This window comes from Drosophila willistoni (genome assembly GCF_018902025.1).
Source record: "Drosophila willistoni isolate 14030-0811.24 chromosome 2R unlocalized genomic scaffold, UCI_dwil_1.1 Seg167, whole genome shotgun sequence".
NCBI classification, from domain to species: domain Eukaryota; kingdom Metazoa; phylum Arthropoda; class Insecta; order Diptera; family Drosophilidae; genus Drosophila; species Drosophila willistoni.
Window position 1 is genome coordinate 11,258,092 of NW_025814050.1, and position 23,889 is coordinate 11,281,980.

Consider the following 23,889-nt stretch of genomic DNA (forward strand, 5'->3'; position numbering starts at 1 on the left):
ACTTCTTAACTATGAATCCTAATAAATGGTAAACAGGTAGATTAGATTTTCAATTCTAGCTAAATTTAATGTAAATTATATATATTGTTTATTGGTTTTAACAACTCTTTTATAATTTTATTTTCCTTATTTTAGGCATAAATAGTTATGCAAATTGTTTGCTTTTCCACCGTTAGATGTATTTGTTGTACCTGTCAAACAATGTTGCCATAATGTTGCATCGTGGCTGAGTCAGTTGCCTGCAACATGAATTTTCTTCGTGGTTAACCAAAAGCGAAACAAGTGTTTTCCACTGGTTGCGCTTCGTTTGGAAAACAGCGGCAACATTTTGCCGGCAGTCCTACTTTTAATTATAGAATTTGAACTAATTTCGCTTGTTTGCCCATTGCTGCTGCTGCTTCGTTCACGAAGTAGTTGATTTAGCCGGGACCGATGGGACCGAGCGAAAGATATTGGGCAAAAATAGAGTTTTATATATATGTGAGTGTGTGATCTACAATATTTCTTTCTGTATTTTTTGGTGGGGGATTTGTATGATGCCCCGTCGGTGTCGTTTTATAAATAAGCCATGTGATTCATTAGTTGTAAGTGTGCCCTGTGTGTAGGACAAGATTTTGTAAGTATATTTTAATAAGACGAAACATTTCTTGACACACGAACGTTTCTCATAATAGGCGTCTAAGTGGCTGCTCTGAATCTTAGAAACATTCATTTTTGCTTTGAAGTGAGTAATACATTGAAATCTATACGTAAAAATGACGTGGGCGACCAAGTGAAATTGTATTGGGATAGGCATTGCAAATACTAAAACTGATAGAAAGAGAAAAGAACAAAGGGAAATATGTAGTTTAATAATGATAATGATAATGGAAGTTATTAGATCAGAGATAAGAAGCTAAGAGGGAAAAAACCCCTAGAAATTTATTAAAAGTTTGAGTCATTTTCCTATAAGAGCTAAACGGTTTATGAAAAAAGCTTTGAAGAAGGTCGAAAAAGGACAGAAGCTAAGTTATATTAAAATCACTTCCAGAATTATGAAGAATACAAAATTTAAATTTTCTGATATAATTATTTTAACCCAAAAACTACAATTTGGAATGGAATTTATGTTTTTTGTAATTATGTGAACAAAAGCTGCCTTAAATACAGTTTATATATTATTAAGCATATTATTAAGGCAAAAAACTATTGTTTAGGTTAAGAATTTGATATTATGCCTAGAGATTATTGAGTGAAATGTACAGATAGAAGGTTTAGTTTGCAGCATTAGGGCAAAATAATTAAAATGAAATGTATTGTCAATTTTTTGCTCCCTTTCTTAATTGAATTTTCTTTTATTATGTAACAATATGTTCATCATAATCATGGAAAATCGGTAAGTCAAAGCATTTTGCACCTTAAATCAGATTGACAATCTATCAATGACTTTCCCCAATAGATAATTTCCACATACACACTCACACATATATATAATCAAATTACAATTCAATTTCAATTTCCCTTTCACTTAGAACCACACACAGAGCGAGCATCACATAAGGTCTTAACACTTTTTCTTTTGGCCTAAAGCTTTCACAATGCTCTCTTACAGCAAAGAAACCAAATCACTTAAGCTCATTAGTTAATATCCAATTTATTAGAAAAACTCAAATCGCCTTTGTGTCGTTGCACAAACAAACATTAATCAAAAATTAGAGGAAAAACACAAACAGAGACAGACAAACAGAGCGAAAGAAAGAGTGAAGAGAAGGAGTAAACGAAAGAAAAGCAACATGAAAATTTCAGTCACTTGTAAAACATTTTCGAAACAACGGAAAGCGACAAATTAAAATAAAAGTTCTGTCGTTTTGTCCGTCTGTCTGCCCCTCTCAACAAAAAAACCGATTGCAACACGTCAGCGGCAGAAAATGCTACGGAGACGGTGGAAAATTCTGTGTTGACACATTACGAAACGTTGAGGGGGAAAAGCCGGCAAACGATTGAAAGAGCAAAATGTGTTGCCAAAGCCAAAAAATGCTTAAGTACAAAATCAATAAGCGCCAAAGGAATAAAGACAGAAAGCACACACAGAGGGAGGAGGGGAGGAACAGGCAGAAAGGAAAGCGAATTGGAGTGAATTTGGGAGTCAGTTACAACTGACAGATGGAAGTCAAGGAAGTTGCCAATGCGTTGATTGCATAAATGTTTGTTCATGAGACGCCTTTGAGACATGGGAAACGAAATGACGTAATCTGTCGAAGGCTTATATCTTCTTTGAAAGCCATTAGAGATGAGAGCGTGACTGGAATATCTCCCAACAATGTGGAATAATTTATAAAGTGCAATCAAAAAGTTAATTGCAGGGACCCTTAAATTTAAATTCGGGCCTGATAGTTTTTTAGTGAAAACGTTTTGAAGGGTGAGTCCATTCCAGTGGATTTTGGTTGTTTTTAGAGGCTATTTTCTGCCCAGTTTTTGCTCTCTTAAAGTTATTAATCATTTATACAACAAAAATTCTCAAGGAGTTACGTCACAAATATAGAAACTGAAACGACATCACCATAATTAAAATTCACTACTACTTATTGTTATGCAATTCGATTTCATTACTTTCAGATTCTCAAGTCACGTTCTCATTTCTAAGCGCCCATTGCAGGTGTTCCTTCAACTAACTTGATGTTGATGGCCTGTGACAAATTCATGATTTGTCATCGATTCCTGTGCGTGCAGTTGCTCTAGTCTAGTCTCACAGTTTGTCCACCCATCATTTAGTAGCTTCCCCCCGCCCACACCCACACACTCACACACACAAGACAGACAGACACTATATTTGGTTGCACGAGCAATAATTTCCCCATACGGTAGGCAATTTGTTTGCCACACACACATAAATTTATGTATTTTTTTTTTCCTTTTTCCCGACTGAATTGCCCTGTGGTGCAAATGTCGCCATGCGGTGCGTATTTTTTTCAGATTTTTGTTGATGATGGCGGCGATGATGATGATGTTGATGAGGCCACTGAATACGTGGACCGCAGCATTACTCAGCTGTTCATTCGTTGGCACTTAAAATGCCATCAAATGGCATTGGGCACGTGGGACTCTTTACATAGAGTAACTTAAATTTTTTGTAAAGACAAAAAACCAAAAAAAAAAAAACTATAATCATCGGGAGAGGAATAAAAAAACTACAGATGCTGCAGACTTTAATAGAAATTTGGGTCATTTGCTGGTTAATTACATATTAATGCTCAGGTTAAGCACAAATGTTTGCCCTTAATTCAGTTAGAGAAGGGAATGACAAATGCACATACATAAATGTATATGTATGTATGTTCAATGTGTGTGTGTGTGGGCTCAAAAAGGGATTTAATTTCAGATTCATTTGTATTAATTATGTCATTACATAAATAATGTGCTAGGATTTATTTACATTATCAATGGGAAAACTATTAAATTTGCATTATTTTAAATGTCAATGGAAGTTGAATTAAATCGTATGCTTAAGATTAACCATAGTTAAATAATTACAAATATTTAATCATTATTTCAGTGCGTATTCTATTTGGATATTTAACTTTTAAAACTGTTAAATTTCATGGATGGATGACTAAATCACTTTAGCTTTAAGGTATTAGTTTTCACATGACTTCTTCGACTGCTTTTTATTCATATGAAATAAATATTTATTTATTTGGAAAATTTACATATCAAATATAATATTAATTATAACCAGAGGGACGGGGCTAACTTTGACCGCGTCAAAGTTTGTATACCCTTGCAAGTTTTTTGGTAACTCTTTCCTTTTCAAAGTGGAAAAACGTTTTATCTAAAAAGGCTAATGTTTGCGAAAGAATGGCCAACAATCTTAGCATAGGAAATAACGAAGATATTGATCAAAGTCACTGTTTTCCACCGATCGTTCCTATGGGAGCTATGTGATATAGTAACCCGATATTTATCAAATTCGGCACAGTCATTAACAGATATACTAAACTAACAAATATTTAATTTGAAAGCAATCGCGTCAAAAGTAACGAAGTTATTGACAAAAGTCACTGTTTTCGACCGATCGTTCCTATGGGAGCTATATGATATAGTCACCCGATCTTGATCAAATTTGGCATAGTCGTTTATACGTATAATTAACTCACCAATATTAAATTTCACGACAATAGCTCAAAAAATAACGAATAAGTTATTGAGAAAAGTCACTGTTCGTGACTTTGGCGTTTGTATGGGAGCTATATGATATAGTGATCCGATCCGGCTGAATCCTGAGATATACAACGCCTGCAGTATATACAAGCCTACATGCAAAATTTCAGCTCTGTAGCTCTTACGGTCTAGGAGGAGTTTGCGTTGATCCAGACGGACGGACAGACGGACGGACGGACGGACGGGCATGGCTATTTGAACTCGTCTCGTCGTGCTGAGCAAGAATATATATACTTTATATGGTCGGAGTTGCTTCCTTCTATGCGTTGCACACTTCTGACCAAAATTAATATACCCTTTTTGCAAGGGTATAAAAAGGATTTTGCTTTAGTGCTGAAAGATTATGACCTTTGACTCTACAACTAATGATGAGTAAGTGTACGTGATTCCTGAGGAATTCTTTTTACTTGGATTTCAATTACAAATACGTTTAATCCATCTTATTGATTTTTTCAATTATCTTATGGCTTAAAGAATTTTAACTTTTAAGCCAAATATTACTCATTTATAACTTTATTTAGATTTCACTTAATTCAATTAATAAAACTCCAAATTTAATTTTTGCTGAAAAAGTAATGCAAAAATGTATATTTATTTTATCTTTATTCAATCTTTTGTGATTTATTGCAATGTAAGTAAAGTAATTTTTAAATCCACATGTATTGTATATTGATTCCGGTTATCCAAATGGAGTTATGCCTTAATTGTTCGAATATTGATGGATAAAAATAAATTTCACTTATCGTTTTAAATGCATTAAAGTACTTAAGATGAATATTTATATATAAGTATGTACAGTTGATACCTGCTATAAAGATCCAACAATATTGTAGGGCTTTAATCGTACTAATAAACAGAGTATAAAATCAAGATTTCAAGAAGGCTTATAAAAGCAGAAAACTGGTTTTACTGTATTATTTGACAAACTAATATTAAGGAATTCAAGTTCGGTGTAGTGAATTAGTAGATAGATTGATAAAGATTGCTACATATATTGAGTTTATTGTTAAAAATTTCACTCCTCATTAACATTTGCCCAGAAGCTTTACATGTCATGGAAGAGTAGTCGAAATTTCTCAAAAGATAGATCTTTTCTTCGAAATAATAAAGTGTCTATTAATCTTAACTTAAATTTTTGGGTTACCTATAGAATTGTTTTATTGTTAAGCAAATTTATGTGCGTTTCTTTACTGTTTTTTGGGGTGTGACCTTAAAAAAAATGGTGAAACAAAAGTTATACATTGACAATAGCCATCAGAATTCTAATGAAATCCAATAAATCTTCAAGTCAGTCAAAATGACTGACTGACTTATAACTAGTTTCATTGAGCCAATCATTACAATGGGGCACGTTTTCTGAGAACCTAAGCTTTGAGTTTTAATAGAGTGTTAGCTATGGGTCAGACAGCCTGGTTTGGTTTGCAAACTGGCTCATTCAGCACTCCCTCTCTGAATCAAAGTTTTCCAAATCAATTTTTTTGTTGTGTATTTCTGTGATCAATGCAATTCGTTTAAGCGTAACCAAATCAATTGGTCAAAAGCGCTTAATGAAATTGTTAAATGCAAATGCAGTCAATGTTCAATTTGTTTTTTTTATTTTTTCATTCATTTTCAGATCCCTTACTTTTATTTTCTGACGTCAATTAGCATTTCATTGAGACTGCCACAGAGAGGCAGCAATGGCAACGCCTTTAGAATTAAATTTGCATTCATTTTTACTTGCCACACAAGTGCCCAGGGGGGAAAAGAACTATGAGCTGACGCATTTGCATCGACAATTTATGCCAATTTGGGCTATTTTTTTTTTTGTAATATTTCCCACTTTGTAATTACAAGTGGCGACTGTCGAGTTTACTGTACTTAGCTACACAAAAAATTTGAAATTATAATGAAGTTTGCATTTCAGGAAAACTAACCAAAAAGCAAGAGTAAAAGTAAACTTCGTGGCGGGAAAGTTTAGTGACAGGCAAAAGAAAATTGTTTATTAGCTTGTGGCAGGCAAGAAGTGCTAGAGCGCACAAAGGATAAGTGCGGAACAAAGTTCTAAGAGCCCCAAAAATTGTTATAGGAATTAAAGTTTAATAATTCACCTGGCAAACGGGTTGATTTACAGTACTTAAGAGTTAAGTTTAAGTTTGGTAACTCTCCAAGAGCTAAAACGGAAATTATATAATCAATGAAATTTCCATTTTGACTTCGTGCTAAAAATAGTTTATTGAAATTGAATTGTTCTTAAGACTTGGCGAATTAAACACTTTTGATTTTAAATGAAAAGTCCATAAATCAGTTGATGTTTAAATTAGGAAATAGACTTTTAATTGTGCTTTGGCATAAATCGATTTTTTCTCAAGTGAAAAAATTCGTCTGGGAGTCAATTAAATTTGCAATTTGAGCTTCTATTGATGACTCTTTGCGACTCGAATTTAATTTAAGTGATATTTGTATTCAAAGTAGATTAAAATTTCTATTGCATGAGATATTTTTGATAAAAATAAACCAAAATTAGATAGTTTTGTGGTACTTCAGCGTTCAATTAAGATATATTTAAATAGTTTTTACTTATTCGTAGTCGTAATTTAGAGATTTTATTTAATAAATTTGGAAATTTAGATATATATAATGAATTTTGATTAACGCAAGAAAGTTGTATAGTAATAATAATATATAACAATAAACTAAAAACCTTTGTTAAAGATATTTCTGAAAGGGCTAATTCCATCTCAAACTGGATAAATAAATTTTTAAAAATTTTGTTTACTCAATTTGTGAAAATTCGATATATTTTAGAATTGGCAGGCTCTCAAAATTTTTATTAGACATTAATATTTTTAAGTTGATTGGGGATTTTGATGAGTTAAATAGTAGTCGTGCAACTTTGGCTTAAGATTTTGCAGAATAGAGACTTTTAAGTAGGATCAAAATGTGTTAAATGTATATGTAAAATAAAAACCATTAAGAAACTGAAATTTATAAAAATTTATTACTTCAGGACTACAGAACTTATTTTGGATATAAACATTATTTTCTAATCATTTAAGTGGGCGCCTATTCGTTACTCAATCTTAATAATAATAGCTGTGACGACTTTGTTTATAAATTGTTGTTAAAAGCATAATTAACTAAAACAAAAGAAACAAAAAAAAAAAAAAAACTTGATTGTCCAGCGCCTAAAAAGCTCGCTGAACTCAATCCAGTTTGTCTCACATTAAAAATGTTTGTGTATCTTAATCTACTTGGCCGCACGGCATGGCAATGTCTAATTTAATATTTATAAACAATTTTTGAAAGAAGCCAAAAATGGGAAAAAAAAATATGTAATTAAACATTTATAAATTCACCCAGCTGCAAAATGCGAAAAATTGTTTATTAAATATGTAAAGAAATGGCGGTCTACAAAAAGAACGACTCTGGCAATGCTCGAGGAGCTTAACGGTGTGTTGCCTTTTTCGTTTTTGGCTCAAACATGTTTGGCTTTTATTTTTGCCATTATTTTCACATTTTCACACATTTTTCTTTATTTTTTCTGCCATCGCGGTCTATCTTTGCGGGCAAAAAAGGAAAATTGTGCACTGGGCTTGTTACGGTTTTTAATTTCAACACAAAAACCAAAAAATGTTGCATAATAACAAAATGAAATTGACTAAAAAACAACAGATAAATAGAGAAAACTGGTTGTATATTTTTAATTACAATAACATTTTTAGTGGGCGTAAAATGGTCATATTTTCATAATTCACATGGTATTCTGTTATTCTCTTCATTTAAACCCCGTTGTATGGTTCATATTTCTCTTCTTTTTTTATCTGCATTTAACGTGTTGACAGCTCTGAAGACACTTGTCAAAACAAGAGTTGTCTACTATGACGTGACAAGTATTTGTCAAAAGCAGGGTCGGTTCGGGGAATCTCAGGGGTTAGGGGAATCTCAGGGGCTGCTTTAATTAGAAGTGACTACACAATCGGTAAATCACACAGACACAAGACGAGCCGAGCCGAAGTTATGACGAGGTGTCTCTGCATGGGCAAAACTTTTTTCTAACTTGTTTAGCGAAACAGGGAAAAGATTTATCTAAAGTATTAACTTCTTAATTTGACACGCTATATCCCGACACAACCCGATTGAACTCTTAATCCGCTCCTGCCATGAATATCATTATTATTTACAGCTGTGCAGATAAAGATGCCAAAGCAAAATAGAAGAAGTGGACTAAAGTGAAGTGGAGTGAAGTGAAAACCGACTGAATGATATGATATGGCTTTATTAGCATTCACATCTGAATGATTTCAATTGAGTATGATGGGCAACTTTTATTAATAACACCATGACATTTATAGTTTATCAGAGTCAGAGTCAGACAACAAACGCCATCATCATTAAGCGGCTATAACAACAACCACATCATCATAGACAAAGGTCAAAGTCGTAAAAACTACGAAAAAAAAAGAAAATGTTATGGTCAATTACAGGCCAAATGAATATCTTAAAGATATTTTATTGTTTTCCATTAAATTTTTACACATTTTATGATGATCTTTGTATTTTTATTTCTAGCCAAAGTTAAAAGAAAAACTAAATGTTTGGCCTAAATTGATTAAGAGAACGGAAATTGCCAAATGAAATAAAAAAAAATGTAAATTATACAATTTGATCAGAAATCGCTTTTTATACAACTTGAGCATATACATCTTTCTATTTTTACAAAATTTGAATAAATTTTCTTTTCCTGTTGATTGAAAACCTCAAATTAACAACAAGCTGTTTTCAGCATTTTTCGTTTTCCTCTTTTCAATGGAAAAAACTTTTTCCCCACAGCCAACAATTTGCACCGAAACCTTAACACAGAAAACATAGTAAACTGCAAATTTACAGGAAAAATTCAATGTAAAACTTATCTACAATGCCACGCCCCTTACAACATCGCCTTTCTCTCTCTCCCTCTATCTCTCTCCTTCAGTAAATAATCCCTTTTGGCATACAACATGGTTGAAAAATTCCCAAATTTGTTAAGCTTTTTATTTGCTTTTGTAATTTGTACTCAGTAAAAGTAAAATCAACAAAAGAGTTGAAACTTGTTTATTAGACTCTGTGTTTCAAATAAGGTTTGGGGTACATTCACTTGGATCAGCAGTTTGTTTAAATTCAAAAATAATTGTAGGTAATTGTCATTGTATCCATTTAAAAAATTAAAGATTTTATATAAAATTGAATAAGTTGAATGAATTTGTAAATGATTAAACCTGTTATTCATTTCTGATGCTAAAGAGTATACAAAATTTAACAGAATTATTTAACTTGTTTGGTTTTGGTAACATTTTGGTTTTTTTCGGTTTTGTTGTTGGTAAGTAAATTTGGGATAAATGTAAATTATATTTTCATCTGAGTTTGGCTCCATCTCTCGACCCTGAACTTGCCCCGGCATAGCCAATTAGGCGTCGTGTGAATATTTATGCGATAATCAATGCGTATTATACTTATATAGGTATATTTATGGGCATGTTTCCAATGTTTTTTCAATAAATTGCTATGCAAAGATTTTGTCATTAAGATTATGTGTTTTGTGTGTGTTTTTTGTGTTTGTGTTATTTAGGCTGAAATTTATGCGAGGCTTCTCAACCTTTGACATATTTCATATGAAATAAATTTCACCCAAAAAAAAAAAAAACGAGGGTTCACATTGATAAAGAGTTTTTTTGTACAATAAATCATTTTCAGCATGACAAGCTTAAAGCAGAATACAAAAAATAACTTTAATAACCATTTTCTTTTTTTTTCTAATTTTATCATTTATTGATTTCTAGAGGTTGCAAAAACTATTGATGGATTTCCCTCTATATTAACATTAATTACATTACAATTAATTATTATTATCAGAACTTGATGAGTGGTAACTTGTGGGACGACGACTTTGTCATACTCATTATCAAGTAAAGTTGGCAATTCATTTAAGCCATCTTTATACACAAACATTTCTACTTATGTATATATTTTGATATTCAAATAAGATGAGTTTTAATAAGTGTAAATTTTTAAATAAAAGATTGTTTTTATTCAATGTTAAGATCCTTAACTAGACAAGGTTCCTTTTAAAATCATACGATTTCACATATTTCATACTTAACCCATGGCATTTTCAATTCTTAGTGCCAAAAACTGGGCTCATTTGTTATCCCTACGTTTGGCAGAGTTTTTAGAGTTAATAATTCCATTTCCAAAGAATTCTCCGAATAAATTGAAAGTAGATAAGGTATTAAGTTTATTTAGTACTCCTGTGAAATCCATGAAAATACTGATATTTGATTTCAATCTGTGCAAGATACAGAAATGAAATAATTTTTTACCCATTAAAATATAAAATTTTGATAAAAATCTTACTAATTAAAATAATAATTCTCTTGCTTCCCGTTGCCTTGAATCACCTTTTAATTTTATTATTAAGCAAACTATCAAAACTTTATTGAGTAAAAGGAAATTGTTGACTTCTTTTTGCTTTGCCACAAGTTTGACCTTACTGATTACAAATTTCTTTGTTTAATCTTTTAGTTTTAATTTTTTTCTTCTTAAAATTTTAAAACTTTAAAAATATATACCTGTGGAAAAGCCAAAATAACATTCAAATGAAACAAATTTATGGGAGTTTATCCATTTTCATATAGATCTTCTGCTGGAGTGATAGATCTTCCATCTATTTCTGAACAAAATCAATATTTGCATTTGTATTGAGTATAAAATTTGAAAATCTTCTTTATGCTCATTGTAATTCTTTGTGCGTCTCTCTTAATTGCTGTTATTTTTTGACCTTGTACAAAAATTTATGTCTGTTTGGTTTTAGTTTTAGTTTTCGCTTTTTCTTTTTGTTAGTTTTTTTGTTTATCTACAACTTACACACACACACTAAGACACGTTTTGTATGTTTTTGTTCCCCATCCGCCCCCTTCCCGTTTGGGTGATAACATGTGTTAACAAACGACTAAGCCAACAGCAATTATTGCTTTTTTGGTCTTTTTTTTTAAAGTTTGCTTATGTTTCTGTTGCCGTAAGCATTTTTATGTTTCCGTATCGAATATTGTTGGAGTGTCTATGGGATTCTTTCATTCATAGATTAAAGTTAAAATAAATTTCGTTTTCAATGACCTAACATTATCATTGAAAGTCTGCTAGTTGAGATAGCAAAAGTGTTAGTATATCTATAGATAACAAAAAGATTTATTATTGTCAATTACTAAAAGGTTTGCATTTTCATGGAGTATTTGTCGATAAAAGTTTTGCAGATAATGCAGATTAGGTTCTAGAGAATCTATGATATCTATCTATAAGTTATGAGTTATAAGCTCTCTGGATCATCTGTTATTAGCCTAAATAATCTGATACATTAAGTTCATGAGTTAACCGAATAAGCAAGTAATATTTCTCTCAAAAATCAGTCCAGTAAACGTGTTTTATGCATTAAATGTGTCATTAAATTATTTTGTTTAACCAACATTTGCATTTCGAAGGTTTAGCTTCAATATGGCAAACAAAATTGTGACGTCATATGCATATGCTTTTGTTAGCACACAAACAACACACTAATTGGCCACATTGGCCTACCAAATTGCCTTTAATAATGAGTGTTAACCGTACAGCCGCACCTAGGCAGCCCCCTAGACGCAATCATCATCATCATCCTCACGTAACCTCATTGAAGGGTAAACACAAAAACTGTGCAAACTAAATGCCAAAAAAATAAAAGACGCACATTGGAGGCAACTTAATTTATTGGACCCGTGTCGTGTTTATTAAACATCATGCGTCTGGTGCGATTAACTTATGGTCATTATGGGAGCCAAGAGGGGAAGAGAGATGGAATGTGAACACGCCTAGTGGTTGATGCTTAATTTCTTAGTAATTCTTCTGAAATTATTGTTATTTTGTCATGTGAACTGAAATCGTTGAACCGAAATCCAACAAAAAACAAATGAATGAACTTTGACAAAACGCCCTCAGCAATTTTTTTGTTGTTGTTCATTTTGATTTTGTATTCTGAGGGTCGAGTATTATTTTTATTTTTACTTTTCACTCTTGTTTTGTTGTTGTTGTTGTAGTTAGCTTAACATGCAAAACATTTTCCATTAAAAATTTTCCACATCGAATGGCAACAAAATAACAACAAAAACTTAACAATTGCAACCACAAATTAGCAGTTGAGCTTGTCTCACTCTCTCTCTCTCTTTCTTTCTCTTCCTCTACATGATATCATACATTACAGCTCTATAAAAATTCATTAGATAAGAGACAGTGAGAGATTTTAATCAGAGCTGAGCTCACGTTTCGTTAGGAAGCTTTATCAAATGCCAATAATGTATGCACTTTCAACGAGGCACAAATTATATAGACAGATCTCTCGGGTGATGACGAGACACAGCAATAGCAAACCGCAAGAAAATAAACCGGCTAACTTTAGTCAAATCAAACCAATGTCTGTATACCCTAGAAATTTATATTTTTCAGATTGATGGAAACCTATTCTCGAAAGTTTCTTTCTTAGTTATATCAAGTATGTATCTAGATGTAAACTAATAGCTGAGATGGTAAATGAATGGCACTTTCCCTCGTCTAAATTAATGTAGGAAAACAAAAACTACTCAATAATACCTTTTAATACAAAAATTCTATACTACATATGTGAGGATTCAATAAGTATATAAATAATTGAAAACACGAGTTTAAATATCTATATACAAAGTGAGGGCTAAAATTCTTGTCTCTAATTACATGATACGGATTTGTTTCTTTAAGGTACTTGATGATACGGTCTATTCAATGTTCTGATGTATTTATTTATAAAAAATTGCATAAGAGTATAAAGAAAATCAGTAATATTACACACTGGCAAAAGTTAACGTCAAATGATATGTTTTTTCTTTAATGAATTTTAGATTTAAGCCATTTTCATTACTTGCAAGAAGAGATCTTTAATCTGTCCCTAACTTATTGAATAAAAATTAATATAAACAAGTAAAAAATTCTAGAATTTATAGTTACTAGTATGAAATTTTACATTTTGCTCGAATATAAGAGGATTCAAAGGTTCGAAAGGCTTAGGTAAGCTGATCAAAAACATTGTATATATCGAGAGTTGAATACTTTACTACAATACAATGCTATACACTCTCCAATATATACATACATACATATAAATATATGTACATTTTCTTAGAAGTGAATAATTATTTATTTTTGAAAGCGAATAATGACTGTGAATAATAAATAAACCAATATAAATATTGTGTGTGAGTGTGTGAAAAACGCCCGTGATCAGTTGTTAACTAAGTCTCTATTTTTTGTTTATTTGTTTTTACATATTTTTTCGCAACATGTTAAAAAAATCATTTAAGTAATTGCTTTTACTTGTTTTATCTATTCACTTTGATCTTGAATTCATTTAAAATATGTATTAATTTGCATATTATACTCACTTATAATAAAGTGAATGAACCGTCGCAGTAGACAAACAAAATGATAAGAATTAAGTCTAAAAAATTCTAATTATAACTTGAAAACAAATGAAATCATATTTAATTGCAATTAGCAGTAGAAGCAAAGAAGTTCAAGTTCAATTAGACTGAATATAAATATCCTAATGCAATTTATAAGTAAGAGTATCTTATGGTAGATATTGTTGCTATAAATTTCGATTCTTCAAAAACAATTAAACATAATTTTATGTGCCATTAAAAATCATTATTCAACTATTCATCATTTCAACTTTAAGTTTTTTTCATCAATTTGGACAATCATAAGATAACTAATTAAAAAAAAGAGTTTTCCTTGAGTCCAAGCTTAAGAGGCTTGCCTATCAAATATTTGGGTGACCCTGAACTCATTATTTAATTTACAAGCAATGTGCCATTAAAACATTTCGATAGACCTATCAAAAGTTAAGAAACTGATACAAAAGAAATCAATTAAGTGACTGATAAGGAACTTAGAGAGACATAGATAACTATGGAATGTCCACCGATTGATAAGATATGCAAAAAGTTTGGGCATTGAGAACTTACCGCTTGATAAGCGCCGCCTGCTGCTGCAATCTTTTGGCTGGCGGAGATGTTGGCGTTGTGGGGGATTTCACCAGAGACGTTCTTCCATTTGCACCACCTGCGCCACCTGCACCACCACTCGCACCAACTGAGCCTTTATCCTGTGGCTGCCGTGCCAATGCGAGCGGCGGAGGCGAAGGTGTGGCAGTTTTGCTTGGGCTCCGCTTGACGACCAGCGTCGTTTTTGGCGAGGCTTTGGGCGTAATCGAGGGCGAACGTCTCGATGCTGGCGTTGTGGTGCTTCCATTAGTTGTTGTTGTGGTTGCTGGTGTTGTCGGTGACGAGGTCATAGCACGTGTGCTGGACACTTTTGATTTCACATCATTGTAATTGGTTTTAATTAGCGACTTGTTGCTGGCTATTTTATTCATAACGGCATCCCATTTATTGGGTGTATGCGATTTACGCGTTACTCCGCCAGAAGATTTTGCACTACGCGGAGTTGATGGATGCGAGTTAAGATTATTGTGATTTGAATTCTTATTTGGTTTTTGTGCTTTAAACGATTTGGGTGAGGCGGCAAGTGACGACGATGACGACGACGCGGTCGACGATGTTGTGGTCGAAACTGAATTCTCTACTGCAGTACAGAGCGACGATAGCGATGAAGCGTGCGGACGCGGCGATGCTCGAAGTTGAACTGAAAGCATTGACGATCGCTGGGGCTGATCGCCGACGACTCCAACATTGTTGAAAGCTTCATCGCAAAAGCTTTTAGTGCTGCCACCGTCGACGCTGCAGTAGGAGGTGCGATTCGAGAGAGTGGTGGCCGCCGATGATGAGGAGAGGCAACTGCTGGGAGGTCGCTGCTGTTGACCTTGACCCCCTGCTGCTGCTGCTGTAGTGGCTGGGATGGCTGCCTTACGCATTGTATGATTCGAATCCGATTCGGGTGACATATCAAACTCCATTTCCATGGGTCGACGCATCTCCTCATCACAACGATTCTCGACATCGGTGAAAATGCCCGATGATTCCATGCAAGAGTCCTCCAGCTGGGGCACCGATGCACTTGGCTGCATAGTTGGCCCATAGAGTTGGCCATCAATCACTTGGGCACGACGATCACCGCCACGACCATGTAACACATCATCGGCATCGGATTCGGTAAAGAAATCGGAGTCGGTCATTGGGTCTTGACGTCGCATTGGTATCGGTGGTGGAAAACTTGGCTGACGACTCACTCGACCCAATTGCGGGCCATTGCTGGGCGAATGATCGCAGGCTCCACGGGAGGCAGGACGTGACATTTCACCATCACCTTGATAGCCTGTATCCAGGCTGGTAACACTTGTCACACTGGTTATAAAACTATTCGATTGGGTATTCGTATTACTGCTGCTGCAGCTGCTGATAGCTTGCTGGCATTTCTCAATTTTCTCTACAACTTTTGTTGTTGATGTTGTGGTTGTTGTTGTTGTTGATGCTGCTAATAATGATGTTGTTGTTATTCCCACCGGATCCAAGGGTAATTCCTCTGGCGATGGTGTTTGCTCTAATCGCATTTGTCTATTCTGCTGCGCTGCCAATTGTAATTCCAAATTATGTGCCGAGTCCAAGAATCCTTTCATTTGATCGGGTGTCAATATACCCAAACTTTCATCCATATCGAATGAATGTTGTTTTTTGAATAATTGCTGTTGCTGCAGATGCAATTGTTGTTGTGAGGAGGAGAACGAATTATCTACCAACTCAATGGAACAATCCAAATTTGTGTCTGGCAAATCTAAGCCAAAGCTATAACGTGTACGTCCATTTTTATTGATCGCACTCGATGGTATTAGTGTGCTATCGAGCACCATCTCGCCATCGGGTGTCCGGGTGGGTAGACCAAAGTCACAGGGCGACAACAGATGCAGGGGTTCCGGTGTCTTTTGACATCCCAAAGGACCACCGCCATGTGGTGAAATTCCTGGTGATTTGGGACTAAAGCAAATCAACGAATGTTGCGGGGTAGAACGACGATATAGCGATGTTCCAGCATTTTTATGTGGCGAAGCTTCCATAAATTCCCGTGTCAAATTCAGGAGCTGTATATGACGAGCCGGTGAATGGAGACCCGTAATGTTAAGCAGACGTTCTGTATTCAAAGTTGAGTTCAATGGCAGTTTCATATTCGATTTATCTGGAGCCAATGCCGTCAAGGTGGCATCGAGTGTGGAATCCAAATCATCTTCCACTTGATCTTTGACAGAATCGATGGTCTTTGTGAGATTTGCTGCCTTACTGTACACTTGTGTTTCTTGCAGTCCATGCGAGGGGCCACTTATGGTTTGTGTTACATCATTGCCGCAAATCACTGGCATTGTTCTACCCAAATTGGCGTTGAGTGTTTGTGTGGCATTCATTGGGAGATCGTGTGAAGTGTTTTCACTATTTTCCGATGACTTTAAAGACGTTAAGGGACTTGTATTGAGTGTTTGTGTTTTATTATTATTATTGTTGTTATTATGCATGAGTCTTAGGCCCGATGGCGGTGTTTCGCTATTGATTGATCTTGTCTCACTTGGAGAACCCAAATCCATGGTACGACCAAAACTTATGGCAGAAAGACGACATCGACTCAATAGTTTATCCTTTTCCACAACTTTCTCCGTCTTCTGTACATTTTCCTGCTGCTGCTCCTGCTCCTCATCTTCATTGCATACAAAGGTCTCGGAACGCATTAATGGCATTGGAGTACTACTGATCATTGGTTCATTGTTTTTGAGGGCTGTTTGTTTGGGCTTTGGCATTGGTGTTATGGGCACAGAAGTGGTCATATCGTTTCTTTTCACAGAACTTGGAGCTTTGTTTTGCCAAAAATATTTCTTGATTTGACTTACGGCATTGTTTAGCCTCTCACCGCTCGCACTACGTTTGATGCTAGAGCTTAGTTTCTCCAAGGAGGCTTTCTGTGTGTATGAGCTGGTTGGGCGTGGTTTAGGTGGAAGGGTTCCCCCTGTGGTTGTTGTTGTGGATGAAGCTGGTGCCTGAAAGATTTTTGTTGCCCTTAGAGTTGCTGTATTTGTCGGTGGTTTTATATGCGAGGTTGTGATGCCAAAGCTCCCCGGTGGTGGTATACGCGATGGTCCATCCAAGCGGGGTATTCTAGTTGTAGCCGGATCCTGTAAGAAGAAGAAAAAGACGAGAACAAAATGAGAATGCGAGACATAAAGAGATTCCTGGCACATAAATTTTCGTTGCGTTTTGGCGCCTGTCTAGGGCACATCCTTTATGTACGTGCTAACTTTTTTTATCTTTTTTACTCTAAGTAGTTCACTGGGGCGTTGCCTTTTGCCGCCCAATTTGGCACCAGTTCAACGCACTTTTTCGTATGAGGGTTGAAATTCTTCAACTACTGATGTCATCGCAACTTCTATGCAGTCACATGCTGAAGGGTGGTTTGGGTTTGTTTTTGTTTACCCAGAAGCTAATTGCAATTTAATCGAATCAAAAAGGGGGAAAAACAAAAAAAACGTGAAGCATACTTCTGGGGATGAGATTTTATGGCAACGCTGAACTTTTTATGGCACAACGTATAATGAATTTACAGCCAAAAGAACAATGTTGGCTAATTATGCACATATATATTTCGGTAACGGGGGGGGAGACTTTTGTGTGGTTGTATGAGATAATGCTTAAACCTGTTTAACTTAGGGGTGATTTATACTACGAAAAGAAAACAGAGTGGGAGAGGAAACTATAATGGATAGATAAAGGGTATACGAATTTATCTAAGTAGAGACCGGACGAAGAATTTTGGTAGAACGAAGATAAACTTTTTACCTGGGCAAACAGATTCATAGAAAACTTTTTTTTTATACCCTTGCAGAAGCTACACTAAAATTGTTTAAATGTTTTTGACGCAAAAAAAGTAACCAGACAAATACAGCTTATAAATTTCTAATCACCATTAAAATTCAAGTCAAAAAGCCATGTATGTATGTATGTGTGTTTATTTCATTTTTACCTTATCACTTTTTATGTCATTTTAAAGAAACTATGTTTTTAAAACGTTTTCTCATCTTTTGAACTTTGATAAATTCAAAAGCATTGACTATATATAAGCATGACTATAAAGTTTTAAAAAAAAAAACGTATTTGTTTTAAAATCGTTTAGAACCTGCCAACAATTATTTATTAAACCGGATTACTTTGTTAGAAAGTTTGCATAACAATAATCACATTAAAATTCACAAAGGACACATATTTTAATTTAATACGGTTTTTGGGAAATTTGAAAAATTTCTATGTAAGTAGTACAAAATAAATAACGCTTTTTCCTAACTTATTCATAAAAGAATAATATAATTCAGAAGAGGATCATAAAGTGCTTAGCCTTGACTACTATTCATATTCAATCAGCTAAAAAATATTTAGTATTAAACTCTTCCTTTTAAAGAAGAAATTTTCATTTTATTGCAGATTTTGATGAAATCTAGCAGTCTTTAGAAACCTATATACTAAAAACATAAAATGTGAAGGAAAATTAAAATTTATATTAAAATTATGCCCATTAAGTAATTATCTGATCAATTTCGTAAACTCTTTAAGCTGGTTACAAACTTCCGGAACACTTTTTTCCACCAAGATGTGCTAAATGGTTGTCAGAACGGAAAACTTTTGTCTTCATTTCCTATATATATATATATAGACAAGAGTTATTTTGTTCTCTCTTGTTTTTCTTATCTGGTTTTCCCTTAGGTACAGGCCGCAATATTAAATGCACTCAATACAGTTTACACAGCCGCCTTAATCGAAAATGCAATTTTCAACAGACAAGTTAAACAAGCTGAATATTGCTACTTTTTTGTATGCCCCTCGTCCTGATTTTCCCTCTTCTTAACCAGACGCCGTTTAATGTCCTTGAACTTTTCCTTCGCGTGGCAACTACTACACAACCCACACACTCTCAGAAAGAGGAGAGAGCTATACAGGGAGAAGGAGGGTTCACCATTGAGAAAGTTTTGGCGACCCCATCGTGATTGTTATCAAGTGCAAAATGTGCACACAAAAGTTACCCTAGCCGTAGGAGAGAAGTGAGAAAAGGAGGAACCGAACTGTTCATTTTGTGCAGCCAACTCCCATATGTGGCTATAATTATTGCCATATGACACGAAGCAGGCGAAAACCAACAGCTGCCGCTTTATTTTCTCATTAAATGGGGCAGAGGGAGAAAGAGAAAGAGAAGGAGAGACTATCGATAAGTTTACCCACAGGGAATTTACATAATCATTATATTGCAGGGATTGGTATAAATTGTGAATGATAAATTTTAAATTAACTTTCCAATCGAGACTAAAATGAATATGACATATGCCTCAGACATATTCTGTATTCTGTTACTCAAGTTTGTGTTTAATTTGCTTAATCAAGCTGCTATATGGAACAACTTAAAGGCGTTGATAAATATATATTTTCTGTATAACAATTTTAATAAGATGGAAATACTAAAGCTAAAGGCTTGTTACACTACTACGATCTCTATATAAGATACAAATTGAGCTCTTCATTTACAATGAACTCAAGGAAGCAGCAGCTTCAATCAAATCAGTTAAAAACTATTCAAGTTATTCTTGTCAAGCCTTTTCAAAAATGTAGTTTCGAAAACAAAGACAACAAAAAAATTATTTTAAGCTGTGATTAATAATATTCAATTTTTCGTCTGTATCTTTCGGGATTTCTTTCTTTAACGACATTTGTAAAAAATCCTTTAAAACTTTAGTTCATGTCTAGCTTAATAAAACCTTTCAGCAGATGCTTTAAAATTGATGGCATTTGAAGTGGATATGGAAAAAATTACCCAACAATTTGGTATTGGTGCAAAAATATTTGTCACGAAATATTTATACGGCACTCGAAACCACCGAAAGACACCAGAGAAACAACAATATGGAAAAAGGAAGAAAAACAATCAAACAATGAGGACAAAAAACACACGCGACGAGTGACGTACAAATAAATACTGAGGATTTCAAAAGGTTCCAAAAAAATAAAAATGGGTAAAAAAAAAAATAGTGAGGGTGGTTTAACAAACAATAAGGAAAGAAAAAACAACGAAATGAATATGGGTTAAGCGCAAACGCATGTCCTTGTTGCATGACAGGTTGTCCCGTGCAAGGGAAAGCCGGAACGGAACTAAATAAAATTTATCGATTTATATATACGTACATATACATACATATATTCGAACATACTCGTACAATGCATAAGCGAGCAGCAGCTGGTTCTCCCACTACCATCAATTCTCTTTGGCATTAATATCGTTTAACGCTCGAGAAGGCGGCACCTGTAGTCAGATTTAATTTCCCCACCCCATCCCTCTCTAGAGAAGTTCAAAGAGTTGCTAGTGTATTTGTATATGGAACAGACGGCTTATGCATGCATAATTTGCATTTGCCAACTCTTATGGCCAATCAATAATGATTGTTCGAGGTTATGAAAAGCAAACTATTGCCATGTATATAGAGAAAAAGGCAAAATAGCTTAGCATTCAAGTATATGATTCCTTGAAAAATAACTTTGAATAACATGAAACGGCAGTGGATAAAGCAAGTTGCATAGCCTTACACCATAATAAATATTCATATTCCACTCCACAAGGTTTTATTGACTTGTGAGAAAACGACAAATACAACAGGTTCCTATAATAAAAGCAACAGTCTCCACAATATTTCGTTGTTTAGCCCTGTTCCCCATTTCCTATTATTATTTCTGTTATTGAGAATTTGGAGCTATTGCCAATTCCGAATAAATTTGTCCATTTTCGGCCTGAGAAAATGTTTCGCGTTTGACCCAAATCATTGGCGCACAAATAAAGGTATATCAATGTTTTATAAAAATATTTACTATTTTTACAACAATATTAAACAAAAGTAAATCGATTTCATGCAATTTTAAATTAAGATTTAGTCTTGAGTAAAATATGAAAAACAAATGAAATAAAACCCACCTCTTATTGTTTTCAAAAGTTTTCTTAAATAAGAAGCTGTAATGAATCCTAATCTAAAATTGTTTTAAACTTCAATCTAAATTAGTTTTATTTTAGTTTGTTTGTTAAATGTAAACTTACATTATTAACAATCGATTTTTAGGTCAAATGGAGACTAAAGAATTAACAATAAGTGACTTTGAAAAAACATTTGGAAATAAATTTACATCCGTTTACCGTATTCCAATTTATTTCAAATAGATTTACGTTTGATAATTGCTTGATATCACTTTAATTCCCTAAACAAATTGTCCACTGGATTTCCATATAAATTCGTTTGCTTTTTTCATTATTTAATTCTGAATAGTCGACCTAAGTCATGTTAATTGTAAGTCGAATTTAAAATCGAACCGATTAACGTTCGAAAATGATTCAGAAACTTGAAAAGCCCGGAAATATCAGTTTTTTGTTATCATTTTTCTAAGTAAAACACATATTCTTTATATTCACATATTCTTTATACACACACATTAATATTATATATTGTAAGACTCTTAATTATATATTGTTATTACAATTTTTTCAATAACAAAGTTTAATAGTTAAAATCAAAAATATTACGCAAATTTAAATCAATCAACTAGAAATTTCTTTCCACATTAAAGACTACGCCTTTTAATGTTTGCCAAATTAAATGTATTAAGCTGAACGAGCACACAAGTCAGATAAGTTCGTGTGTCTACGTCATTACTCAACGAACTTAAGCCATTCATTTACGGACACTAAACCCTTTTCCCAAACACCATGATACCAAGTCACGTTAACGTCCATGATGTCCAGTCTGGCAACAGCTCAATCAGTTTAAATTGGTCGATTTCAAGTTTCATTTCTTCTTTTAGCTTTTTGCACATTTTTACAGGCCATTTAGCTGAGTATCCATCAAGAGAAACTAAGCGGCTTATCTCCATGGGCTACTTGCAGGAAATAAATAAATTTACGCTAGTAAATATTTGCAATTACAATTATATGTAACCATTTGCAACAGAGAATAAATTCTCATCAAATATGTAGATATTTCACTTTGCATACTTTTCGGTGCAGTAAAAAAAATGTAAAAGGACTGCGCATCTGCAGAATGTTTCTAGCATACTTTTTTATTTTTGTTTTTAAATGCTGCGACACACAACTGCTGTGAATGTCAATAATAAATTTTTCGACAAAAGTCGGCGAATAACAATAACAACAACAACAACATCATGAGAAATAACATTTTTAATATGCTTGGAGTGTGTGACAAGCTGTGCCTTGTTACTCCATTGCTATTTCTAGGATATGACCATCCTTCGTGTTCTTTTTTTTTTTGTTTGCCACTTGTTCAAGTCGTGCGTAAAATTAAATCATTTTTATGGCCAAATAGAGAGTGGGATTTATTTTCCCCCTTTTGCCAGACAATTAATGTTTAAGCGATAGAAACGAAGACCTAAAGCAGTACAGAACGAGACAGAGAGGACACTAGATAGTCACTACATATTTTATACTTGACAGTGTCCGGCCTGGGACAGGGAGTGTTAGTAATTTATGTGTATCTTTGACTAGTTTTAAGTGGCAGCAGTTAAACAGAACACATGCTGGGGGACACTGCTAACAAATGGCCGGAGAATAAAACCGAAACTATTCTCAAAATAGTTGAAGCCATGTTGTAATATATTCCTCCTTGGTCGAAAATCGTAAAACTGATGTGAGATTTGTTAAAGTTTTCTTTTTAGTTTTGTTACTTTTTAAATTGTAATTTGTTAATTGACCCTATCTCAACGAATTTCAATCTTATTTTATACAAAAGCAAAACGTGAAGCGTAAAATCTTTGATATTAAAATTGTTTGCTCTATATTTAAAAAATAAAAAAAATTTGTGTCTAGATTTTATCCAGCTAACGGCTCCTTTCTATTTTGTTTCACGCTTTGATTTTATGCTGGTCAATAAAATGAGCACGTTTCTATTTAGTTTTAGCTTTATATTGAACAATTACTAACAAGTTAAATACATAAAACAACAGAAGTCAACAAAGTGTATATTTATAATTTGTACTATATTAATTATTTACAAAAATTAAAGGCAAACAAGGCAATATAAATATAGGGTTAAATATCTTTTAATTGTGGTATTTCTGTAGAATAAATTATATTTAATTGAATAAAAAGGATAACTCTTTAAATGAATATACCATGCTATGGATAGAAAGAAGAAATTATTAGTGAGTTTATCCAAACTAAAAATTGACTAAAATATTATACTAACTCTATACATAATGACAATGTCAAAAGCTGATAATTATAAATTCAGGAGAATTATCAAGTTAATGTCCTCACATTTCCTATCATCTTTTGAGTAATAAAACTGTAAAACATTGTCCTGAAGGCCTATATTTTATTTTATTGTATGACTAACCTCATTTTACCTAAGCTTTTAACTCGTTTGCTCTTTTTTACGGCGGCTTTTATAATAAAATTGCAAACAAAGTTATAAAAATTATTATTTATGACTGTGGCAACACGAAATTACCTGTTAAAGTACAAGATTTCAACACACCACACACCACACTTGGCAACATGGAAAAAATCAATATGTATTCTACCAACGATTTAGAATTTTAAGTCGACTTTTATTGAGCATTCAAGAGGTCGTGCAAAATGTGAGCTTGT

The 23,889-nt window shown here is 33.6% G+C and overlaps 1 protein-coding gene across 1 annotated transcript in view; it reads right to left on the bottom strand.

The window, feature by feature from the left end:
• Positions 1–23,889, bottom strand: part of LOC26528776 (serine-rich adhesin for platelets) — a 113,080-nt gene that overhangs the window by 69,276 nt on the left and 19,915 nt on the right. Inside the window, exon 2 of the mRNA XM_015178405.3 lies at positions 14,238–17,383. Within this exon, the coding sequence (XP_015033891.2) occupies positions 14,238–17,383 (3,146 nt within the window). The remainder of the gene's footprint in view (positions 1–14,237; positions 17,384–23,889) is intronic.